General features: G+C 40.7%; 1 protein-coding gene across 1 annotated transcript; it reads right to left on the reverse strand.

The window, feature by feature from the left end:
* Window positions 1-81: 81 nt before the first annotated feature.
* On the reverse strand, window positions 82-9142 carry ddx4 (DEAD (Asp-Glu-Ala-Asp) box polypeptide 4). The gene is made up of 21 exons (XM_038971100.1): window positions 9077-9142; window positions 8943-8999; window positions 8629-8676; window positions 8432-8455; window positions 8075-8128; window positions 7893-7931; window positions 7707-7727; window positions 7238-7270; window positions 6574-6606; window positions 5160-5195; window positions 5019-5063; window positions 4458-4603; window positions 4028-4180; window positions 2879-3033; window positions 2529-2658; window positions 2244-2410; window positions 1908-2053; window positions 1695-1794; window positions 1299-1569; window positions 885-992; window positions 82-772 (listed from the first exon to the last, which is right to left on the reverse strand). The coding sequence occupies exons 1-21, from the start codon at window positions 9126-9128 to the stop codon at window positions 692-694; spliced, it is 1899 nt and encodes a 632-aa protein (XP_038827028.1). The 5' UTR covers window positions 9129-9142; the 3' UTR covers window positions 82-691.
* Between the last annotated feature and the right edge of the window lie 2342 nt (window positions 9143-11484).

The raw sequence follows: 11484 nt of genomic DNA on the forward strand, positions 1-11484 counted from the left end.
TTTAATCGCCAATAGCTCAAACAAAATGAACAAGCCAGGCAAATTATCCAAGACATTCTTTATTTTGAATAAAATCGGCCTTTATCCATATTTCAAATGTCTGCATGAATCAGTCAAGTAAATCAAATGTATTTGCTAATTTTGCCTGGCACAAAATGCCATGAATATTTTATACAACATAAGCACTCTTGTACATCAGTTACAACAAGCGATCCAAAATGTGGGTCAACTCAGACTGGTTAACAGAACCAGTTAGGTCTAAATGCAGAATCCTTACAGAAATACAATGCTTTACAGGTATTATTTGGGGACAAACACGCCTTACTCAATAGCTCAGTTCAAAACACACGAGGGTGTAAATGGCACATATTCAACAAGGTAAAACATTTGGGTGAAAGAGGAAAATAATAAGTTCAAAGTGATGCGTCACAATTCAAACCACAAGAACCAGAAGCACTAATAATAGCTAGAACATTAATTTGTGAAGTTTCACCTCAAGCACACAGATTTTAACCAGTGGTTGACATTAATCGGTTTCCCATACCCAGGACTATACACATTTCCAGAAATATCAAGCAGCGCAAAATTATTTTCTTTAAACAAAATAAGAAACACTAAAAGAAAAGGTAAATTTGAACCAAAACATGACTTAGTTTGAAAACACAAAAACGAAAAGAATTGCAGATGTGCCTCACTCCCACTCATCGTCATCTGCGCCACTGCTCAGGGCAGCAGCTAGATGACTTGCCCCATCTCTCTGGAAAGAGCCACCCTGTGGTCAAGAGATGAATCTTGTGTCAACAATGAGAACACTAAACATGTAGCCAGCCACTAAACAGTGTTCAATGGAAAATAACAGCACTCAACCTATTCCAGATCCATACCTTCCTGCTATCAGTGGAGGCAAAGATTCTCCCACCTGGGTTGAACCCTGTAGTGCCATGAGCACTGAAGGCAGCTTCCTCCAGCCATTTGGGCACCTCCTGCTGGGCCTGTGAAAAGTAATTGCAGTGAGAATACATTTTTTATTTTAGTTCAAAGTCAGCTTTGCCTTACTTGCTAGCAGGCCTTAAAGCTGGAATCCTTAATGGTGAAAATTCCCATCCTTTCAGGATTTTACAACAAAGTAACTGCAAACACACTATCCCCTCAGACAACATTGCACGCACACTAGAACAGCAGAATATGTACTTCATTTTTTTATAAAACACTTTCATCCACAAAACGTGTTGGGACGGACAGTGGCGCTGATCCATCTTTAAAGGCTGCTTTTGACCAGGGAGTGTGAAATCACTTACCCCAGACAGGACTTTGACCAGGGAGCGTGCCAGGTTGCTGTCGGCCTCCGGGTCAAAGAAACACACAGCTCTCCCGGTGTTCCCACAGCGACCTGTTCTCCCGATGCGGTGGACGTACTCATCAATGTTGTTGGGAAGGTCAAAATTGACTATGTGTTGGACATCCTTGATGTCCAGTCCACGGGCAGCAACAGAGGTGGCCACCAGGACAGGACACTTTCCTGAGCGGAAGTCGCCGAGCGCCTGTTCACGCTCCCTCTGCTCACGGTCACTGGTAACACAATAAATAACAACTAACACTTCATACAACTGGACAAAGACTAACAAGACATAAGGTAATCCTGGGGCCCAACTAGCAATGACTATGGGTTAAATCACTTGAAGACAGTCCCTTACCCGTGAATACTAGTAGTATTAACCTTCTCCTGACACAGGAACGTCGCGATAAAGTCAGCCTGCCTCTTGGTTTCCACAAAGACCATTGTGCGTTCAGACCCTGTGAAGGCAGAATATCCCCTTCAACATGAAGACAATTCGGTGTACTGAAAAGTGGTTGAAGCGTTTGCATGAGAGGTGCTGACAGTTATAGAGCGAGGTGCTGATGGGTACCTGTAGTCTTCAGGACCTCCAGTAGTTGGTCTCTTTTGGAGAACTTGGTCACCTGAACCACGACCTGCTCTACATCACTGCAGGCTCCCCCCACCACGCCCACAGCAAGGAACAGATAGTCCTTCTTCAGGAAGTCACCAGCCAGTCTTAACACCACAGGACAACAAGGCATCAGGTGACCACCCTTCTCATTTAAAAACCACAACTACCATTTAGAAATTGTGCCATAACTCGTTCTACTGCATTATCCTTTACATTAGCTGCACAAATATTTCAACGTTCATTTTAAATTCATTGTTTATCTCAGTTATCTGTGGCGGAGTGTGGGAGACAGACTTTTGGATGTCCTCGGGGTAGGTAGCGCTGAACATAAGGGTCTGGCGGTCCTCTTTAGCTGGCATGCCTGGGGACCCCACCAGCTTGCGCATCGCAGGCTCAAAGCCCATGTCCAGCATCCTGTCAGCCTCATCCAGCACCAGGTAACGCAGCTTGCTCAAGCCAATCTGGGGGAAGTAGACAGAAGAGGCCGTATATTCATTTGCTAAAAACGACTATGTTAACAGATGGCTTCAACTACAAGGTTGGATTCAAATATGCGTTTGTTATTGAAGCACCGATTACCTTTCCTCTTCCAATAATGTCCATCAGTCTTCCTGGAGTCCCACACAGCACATTGCAGCCCTTCAGTATCTCGCGAATGGTGTGACCGGTGCTTATGCCACCGTAAACCACCACTGGACGCACACAAGTACTACAAAAGACAGTGGAAAAGTCTCCAGAATCAGTGTCCATTGGATTTCCCCCCCCTAACATACCAATCTTGAAAAAAATGTACCTTAACTTTTGCCATAATAAGAACAAATTAGATTTGCATCTAGCTCCATTTTCACTATTACTATTGAAAAGTGCAGGTGGAGTGAAAGGGGTTGAACATACTGCCTTTCGAATATGCAGTGAACATAACTTCATACCCATGGGCAAACTTCCTGGCTTCCATGTAGATCTGGTTGATCAGCTCCCTGGTTGGGGCCACTATAATAACCTCTGGCTCCTGGACCTCGCTGAACTTACTAGCTGCCACGCCGTCCACCATCAGCTGCTGCAGGATGGGCAGTAGGAATGCAGCCTGGGGGACGACGACAAAAGTTAAAATACTTTGTCTACCCACAGGCTTACCAGACCTGCCAACCCTGTCCAACTTTTTAGAGTACCAGACACGCACAGCAAATTGGAGATTCAACTCGCAAATCTAGTGCAAAGGCATTTTAGAAGCATTGCCTCTATAGCTAATAACAGACATTCTTCATCGCAGTCTTCTAAACTCTCGACTCCATTTAATGCCAATGTTTATATTCGATTATACTTAGGTAATGCTTTTTGTGACATGTATCAAATCAGTCCCAGGTTGCGTGATCCTCGTAAGGTTAAGTGGAAAATACAACTAATGGGACGAAGAATTAAATGTATATCACACTCGCACAAATGCGACCAGTCATTTTTCGTATTTGCATTTAATTTCTTTCACTAGCAAATGCGAGTGAACTGCTGGCACTTTAGAGCCCACTGAGTGTCCATCTTATGTTCGCTTGAAACAATTAGTGTTTACCTTTCCACAACACAGTCGAAAAGGGATTTGTCCATGTGTTTACATACAGCTGACAGTCGGCAAACTCAGCATCACAACAAACAGGAAGAGGGGCAGACAGTGCAGCTACGTCAAATAATGATGTATTCATCTCCATGTCCATTGACACAAACTCCATTCATGTCTGTGTGTTGCAGCTCGAGAATCGCAATGTTAGATTTACTCAGTGGATTTATTATTGTAAAAAAAATTTTTTTTTTTTTTTATAAGTTCAGGCCCTATTAATTTCCGCGTACTTTTAACTCGGATCTCGTACATGGACAAGAGAACTGCGTAGTTGGTACACAAGGCTGGTCTGGCTTACACATGGCGGCCAACACAAGCGCTATAGATTTATACCAGAGTAGGTTAACCTGGGTGACAGATACGACCAGAGCTCCATTTCACATACTAGTATTTGAACTACAAGAAAAAGGGGCTCAACACTTCTTGCTAAATAGGGAATTTTAATTAGATTCAGTTCAGTTCTACTCACCGTTTTCCCAGATCCAGTCTGGGCACAGGCCATGAGGTCCCGGCCAGCAGCGATAATGGGAATGCCATGCTTCTGTACTGGGGTAGGCTTCTTATAGCCAGACTTACTGACGTTCCTGTTCAGAGATTCACACAGGGCAGCCTCTTCAAAACCCTGAGAGGATAATAGTCAGTTTCAAAATCACAGCAACATTGCCATTTACCAATACATGAATACAACAACCAGTATACAACAATCCATCTGTTTATTTGACAAACCAGCATTTATGTTGCAAGTGCAACTCTGGGGCCATCCCAACATCTTAACCCTTTCCTTGTTCATTCTAACAATGCAACCAATATTGGGGAAGTTCATTCAGTTGTGAAGGTAAGGAGATTAATAAAATGACCCATTAACACTTTAAGGACACAGCCACCAGTAAGGCACTCACCATGATGGCCTTTGGCGGATTGCTGCCGCTGACGTCGACCAAGATGTCATCGTACTTATCAAAGTTGATGCCCGACTCATAATGAGCAAAAATAGACGACTCCTCCTCACAAAGGGCTTCGGGTATGTAGGTCACCTTTGGGGGACCTGGTGGTAGAGTGAGGTTATGAAAACGGGATCACCTTCTGAAGTATTTAATTAAAGAATCCACTGAAAGAACATCTCGGATGCAACTTTCTGCAACTGAATGTTGTTAAGAGAAGAGCAGCAGCCTTGTTAACGTTGAAACGAGACCGAAGTAGTTGTAGCACCACTCAGAGGATGTTTAATTACATTAATAAGTTACATGGAACAAAAACAAAAATGCAATGGTTCCCTTTAAGTATTGTTTAGAAAAACATGGAAGTTATGTTTTATTAGTCTTCTGTAAGGGATACATCAGGGTTCCCCAACTGGAGGCGCGGGCCTGGTTTTATTTGCCCCCCCCCCCCCGAGCTGAATCTAGTTGATGATCACTGGTATACATAGTCAAACAAAACACTTACTTGCATAACATACAAACCTGGATTGCCACCATCTCCACCACCTTCCCCATCCGTGGTTGATCCTAAAATATGTGAAAATCTCACATAAAGACATTTTCAAATGTAAAAGTATTCATCAGGTCAAGGAAATGAATTAGTAACAAATGAAAACACGGAACCTTTAGAGAAAACTTCCTCATCTCGTCCACGATAACCTGGAATGATAAGACATGGGAAGTTTCACAATAAGGCTCGCTGTGACTGAATCTCGTAAATGCAAGGCCAATTACTACGGCTCTAATCTCCGCAATGCAAAAATAACACTGATGGAATAGCAGAATCCAGACCAAAACAGAATGCAACAATATGAAACAAAGTAATGAATCTAATGTAATTAACTATAACAAACAAAAATAAAACGCAACACGTAATGTGTTGGCCCCATGTTTCACGAGCTGAAAATAAATTCTGAAATGTTCCATATGCACAAAACGCTAATTTCTCTCAAATTATGCACAAACTGGTTTACTTCTCTTTTCGCGAGCATTTCTCCCTTTGCCAAGATATGCCACACACCTGTCAGATGGATGGATTTTCAACCGGCTGATTAAACAGCATAAACATTACACAGGTGCGCATTGTGCTGGGGACAATAAAAAGCCACTAAAATGTGTTTTGTCACAACACAATGCCACAGATGTCTCATACTGACTGCAGTTTTATCCACCAGAGCTGTTGACAAATAATGAAAGGTTCATTTCTCCACCATATGCCACCTTCGTCATTTTAGAGAATATGTCAGTACGTCCAACCAGCCTCACAAACGCAGACCAAGTGTAACCATGCCAGCCCAGGACCTCCACATCACCATGCAGACTGTGATGACAATTTTTTTCTGTAATAAAGCCCTTAGGTGGATAAACTTTCTGATTGGCTGCGTCTAGCACCCCAGTGGCTTGTCCTGGCTCCCAAGTGGGCGGGCCGATGCCTTCCTATGCAAAATCCATAGGTTAGGCCCAAATGTATTTATTTCCCTAAGAACTGTAACTCTGTAAAATCATTGAAATGGTTTGTTACATTTATACTGAACAAAAATATGTATTAAATGTATTTGCTAAAGTTAAATCAGAAGACATGAACAGAATGAGTCAGTGATTTGCATTTCCTGCAACTTTCTGAAGAAGCAACAATAATTCCCCGTCTGTGCGGTGCACACATCTATCACTGTGTAGGCGTTAGTGATGATGCTAATGAAAGGTCTTCTGGTAGATGGAAAGGCTTTCTTAAAATACAAAGTAGCCTATGCTTAACTGGCATATGATTTTAATCAAGCCACTGAGTTTTTATTTTGCAAACTCCATTGGTGTGTTACAAAAACAGTGCACCTTGCTAGGTGCACACTGGAATTGAAGGGTAATTATACCCAAATATAAACATCAAATTTGTCCTAGACCTCCTGATGTGGTTTAGGCATTATGGACTTATAAAAATGACTATTTGATGTTCTATTAAAAGTGAATGAGTGAGAACCTGAAGGGGAAAAGTGAGAAAACAGAATTTGGGAAAAGTAAAATGTATAGGGCCCTAAATTACCTCCTCCGCCAAATCCTCCTCCATCACCACCACCTGAAACAAGCCATAGTTAGCAACAACTTTCCCTCAAGCATTTCAACTGATTTGAAGCATGAAGAAAATACAGACTTGACAACCTTGAATATTTGAGTGCCATGTCAGCAACACTGCTCAAATCATAGGCAAATCCCACTTTGCCTAATGTTGGCAAAAGGCTGCCTCAGAAGGAATGATATGGGTAACTTGGCTGCTCTTCAGTAGCTAACTAGAAACAAGTTTAAATGTACAAACAAGGGATAAGGTTGGGTAGGAGGGGAATTCCAGAGTAATTTTGAAGCAGTTGTCTTTTTTCCCCCTACAGCTGACATTTTCTGAAACCTAGTCTTCAATAATATCAAACAATGCAGCCAACAAAGAAATCTTGTTTGAGCCTAAATGAAATTGTGGTCAAAATCCTACAATGTACCAACTAGAAGCCCATTTTATGGTCGTTTTTCACACCAGCATACTTACACCTCAAATTGCGTGCAAGTACGCAAAATGCGTGCATGTCGAAAAATATTTTTTGCATTGCCATAAACTAGGCATCTTTGAATGATACTCACTGGTAAAAGACTGAGGATAGATTTCAAGTCAGTATTTGATGGAATATTTTAGAATTTCCGTAAGTGAGGTGCTGATTTACCTGATCGGAAGCCTCCCCGGCTTCCTCCAAACCCTGAAAAGTGAAGGATTTGAGCAAAAAAAGAGCCATAAAACAGCATGATAGATTTCATTAGCTTACCACCATTTCAATAATGAGAACTAGAACTTAGTCTAGACCACCATCCACAAAAATGTTAACACTCCATATTTATATTTTAGCAGACACGTATTCAGAGCAATTAGGTTTAAGTGCCTTGCTCAAGGGTACATAGATTGTTTTACCTAGTCGGCTCTGGGATTTGAACCAGCAACCTTTAAATTGGCCCGCTCTTAACTGATAGTCTACCTGACCTTTTTGTCACTAATATTGGACAAGAGCATGTTCAATTTATTTGAATGCAAAAAGACATGCAGAAACACTTGGGAGGACAACGAGAGCGTTCAAACTGAGCCAACCATCTAGAATAATTAAATTTTCTTGCGTGTAGAGAATATGAAAACCAACATACCGCCATCATTGCCATCATCCCCTGTCAAAAAATAGATTTCACAAAACCCACGTGTAAACCATTACATTCAATAGCTAGATGGATAAGACAATATTCAAGAAACATTTCAAAATCAGGGGCATGTTTATTAAGACTCTGCTCATCAAGAGAAATGACAATGTGGGGCATAAGAACAGCTCCTATTACCGTTTCGGATGCCTCCTCCCCTTGATCCTCTGCCGCCCCCTGTTGAGACAACAATTTGATGCATTTAGGGAGAATAAATCACAATTAGGGGTCATGCAATTACCCAAATTGTTCCAGAAAGTTAATTGTCCAGAAAATATTTTTTCTAATTTGTTTATTTCAGAAGGAACCACAAGTCTCACCTCTGCCTCTTCCCCTGAAGCCTCCTTCACCACTGTTCCAGGAGCTGCCTTTATCTGTACAGAACAGTTCCAATTCAAAGAACATCAATGTTAATACAGTTTGAGGTATGATTTAATAAAGTCATGCCGAAGACATTTGAAGAACCTCAAAATGCCAGCGGCACCAGCATAATACATTTTGGAACTCTGAAATTGATCAAATACCCTGAACAGTATTATGCCTCTATTCTATTTTTAGTGCTATCCCCATGACAGTAAATATTCTGAGCTGTGCATTCTATCCCAAAATTCATTGATCGCAGTGTGACAATTTGCTCAAACGCAGTCTTGAGCTGCAATATCAAGTCAGTCACCTACCTTCATTCCCATTTTTATCAGCTCCTGTTGACAGAGGGCAATATACATTAAAAAAATATATATATATATATATATATTACCTGTAAAACAATTTTTCCCAAGATGCCTTAGGCATACGTCTTGAGTAAATACTCAATTTTACACAGCAAGAATTACATCAAATAAAATGTATATGAAATAATTATGAGACTATGCACCTGAAGAGAAACTCTTGAAATCTCCACCACCTCCCCTGGACCCTCGGCCTGTAAGTAAAAATTGCAAGAATTTCAAGTCAGTACAGTAATAACTCAGACCAGTGATAGTTCCCCCCCAATAAGAACCAAGATACATTTATTTTAAAGAACTTGCCTCTGCCGCCACCAAAGCCACCATCACCTCCACTGTTCCAGGAGCTGACTTTATCTGTAAGTAAAAATTGGAAGAATTTCAAGTCAGTACAGTAATAACTCAGACCAGTGATATTTCCCCCCCAATAAGAACCAAGATACATTTATTTTAAAGAACTTGCCTCTGCCGCCACCAAAGCCACCATCACCTCCACTGTTCCAGGAGCTGACTTTATTATCTGAAGAGATCACAAATCTTTTTAACATTGTTTCAATTCTTGCAAGTTAGCCAATGGATATAATGGCACAATCCTACCAGTCGGTCTCCCAAAACTGGAACTTTGGCCACCACTGGTCCACGAGCTCATTCCACTTTCTACAAAAACCCATTCAAGCTCAGCCATTAATAGATTATTTTGTTTAAAGGCTTTCCCAACAACACCCGTGAAAAAGCAAGTTGCATCCAAGTGACAGGATGCTACCTGGCTATTACAGAAAACATGCGTCCATTTTGCAAAGGGAATCCAGCTAGTCCACAAACAAATTACATGAACCTACCATTACTTGTGGTAACCTGCAAAGTAAAAAAAAAAATATATATATATATATATATATGAAAACGTTCCATTCACATATGCTGATAGAAGCCAATATTACACATACATTTCACACCAAGTAGTGACAATATAAGCTTTGGTTCACTATTGACTCCACTAATATGTAAAGCATAACAGCTCAAATTACTGGTTTAGAGTAATTTACCTCATCCCAGTTGTCCATGATCTACAAATGTGGTTCTGAAATTAAGAAAAGACAAAAGTCAATCAACTGCACCTGGGTATCTATTACCTAGCTTGCTACATTTTAGGGTGTGTCGGTAAATTAAATTTCACAGAACTTCGAGTGTGCATGATAACTGATGTACAAATACCCAACACCTGTTAAATATAACCGTGTTGCTATCAGCAACGTTCTGGATAACATGAACAGCCTAACCAGCTCTATTTGGTCGAGTAAAATGGTATGCGTTAAGTGTTCTCTCATTTGTGTCTGGAACAAGTTAGCTTGGTTTCTTGACTGCAGTTGTGAGGTCAGAACGCTCGGATCAATCCAACCCCTCATCCAGAGTGCAGCCATTGATTTCGAAATGTAAAGAAAACATTACCTAGCTAGATAAGCATGCCTAACAAAGTTCAGTAATGTTCGTGAGCTAGATATCATTTACAGTTAGTTATCCAAATAAATGACCATTTAGTTCTTTAAAATTTAGCCAGTCATGTACAAACTGTAGCTAGTTAGCAAGCTAATGTTAACCTAGTTAACTAGCTGAACATGCTAATCATTCTCGGGACAAAAAGCGAAATACTCGCCACCTTGACTAGGTAACGTTAGCTAGATAGCATTACGTAGAGATTTTTAAATAAGTAATCTGTAAAATGTCCCAAATGGCAACAAAAATAAAAACAAGATAAGAGTGGTGGTATGATGTATATTGTAATAACTTCGGCTAACTGAAAAGTTTTTAGTTAACACCAAAATGGCTTACACAAAGTGGCTGCAATTCCTATGGCGCTAATTACCTAGCCAACACGAACCTAGCGGTCTTCTAGCTAACCCATAAAGAAGATAACTAGTTAGATAATCAACTTAAGATATGTTTTGCCTGCAATCATTACAAACATAAAAGCATTTTGATGCGCTGAGAAAAAGTAATATTTAAACTCCGTACATTGTCGAAACGCTTTCCCGCAGCGTCTTGATGTTCTTCCACGTGGCAGAAGGTTGTGGATCGTCAAAAAGAGAGCGCGCTTGTCGCGGACTCATAAAAACACAGCGTGGACGGCGGGAGGGCAGCAAGGAAGAGAAGGGATGTTACTTTTTATTAAAACATTTTATAAAACCACTGCTCGGGATTTATTTACTTATCATTGAAAGGTCATATCAAATGAAATGTTGATTTACAAATATTATTTTTTTATATAAAACTAGAAAGCTTTTTATGGCCGAGTAAGTGAGTAATTACTATTTAATGTGACCTCCCATCTTTCTCATTTACATGTGGCTAATCCATATTAGTAATTATTTCGCCCTGGTATTTTTTTATTGAAACGGGGGACTGTGAAAATATCTTTGTTTCAACAACTCAGACAAAATGTGTAAATAAGAAGCGCTATAAAATCGATGTAGTCCATGTTGTGATTGGCAATTAGGGTAATTGCTCCGGTCACGTTGTGTGTTAGGTCATGTCAATCACCTGGAGGAACGTTCAGATAGAAAAATGTAATGTAGAACAAACATGCCTCTCTAACATGTACAATAAGGAATCATGTCGGCTCTAGTGATACAATTTATATCTGCAACATTTGAGACCATCTGGCAACTGAACATGGTGCAGAGGAAACACAAGGGTCCAAAATCAGCTTAATTGTTTGATTCTTGGTGATTGAGGTCATCTCTGGGCCGAGGAGAGCTTATCCCTGATCAGTTGTTCACTTGGGCAAATATTTTAGTGTGACCAGTGGTGCGTTCAGCAAGACACAGCGTTTTGGAAAGTTCTGATAGAAATATCAATGTAGAACGAACATGCTTGTCTGACATAAAGACCAAGAAATCATGTTGGCTCTATTCATGGGATTTCTATCTGCAACTGAAGGTGGCCCTGAGCTCCTATCTTTTCTTCTGTACCTAACATTATTTTTCCACTAGAGGGCAGGAGCCTCATCT

This window comes from Salvelinus namaycush, chromosome 31 (genome assembly GCF_016432855.1).
Source record: "Salvelinus namaycush isolate Seneca chromosome 31, SaNama_1.0, whole genome shotgun sequence".
NCBI classification, from domain to species: Eukaryota; Metazoa; Chordata; class Actinopteri; order Salmoniformes; family Salmonidae; genus Salvelinus; species Salvelinus namaycush.

Bases quoted from the DNA above. Each gene is read 5' to 3' on its own strand.
- ddx4 (XM_038971100.1), bottom strand. From the start codon at position 9,128: ATGAGCTCGTGGACCAGTGGTGGCCAAAGTTCCAGTTTTGGGAGACCG. The intron at 7,932-8,074 runs GTGAGACTTGTG...TTGTCTCAACAG, and splicing joins CTTCAGGGGAAGAGGCAGAG to GGGGCGGCAGAGGATCAAGG. The intron at 993-1,298 runs GTAAGTGATTTC...TACTTTTCACAG, and splicing joins TGGTCAAAGTCCTGTCTGGG to GCCCAGCAGGAGGTGCCCAA.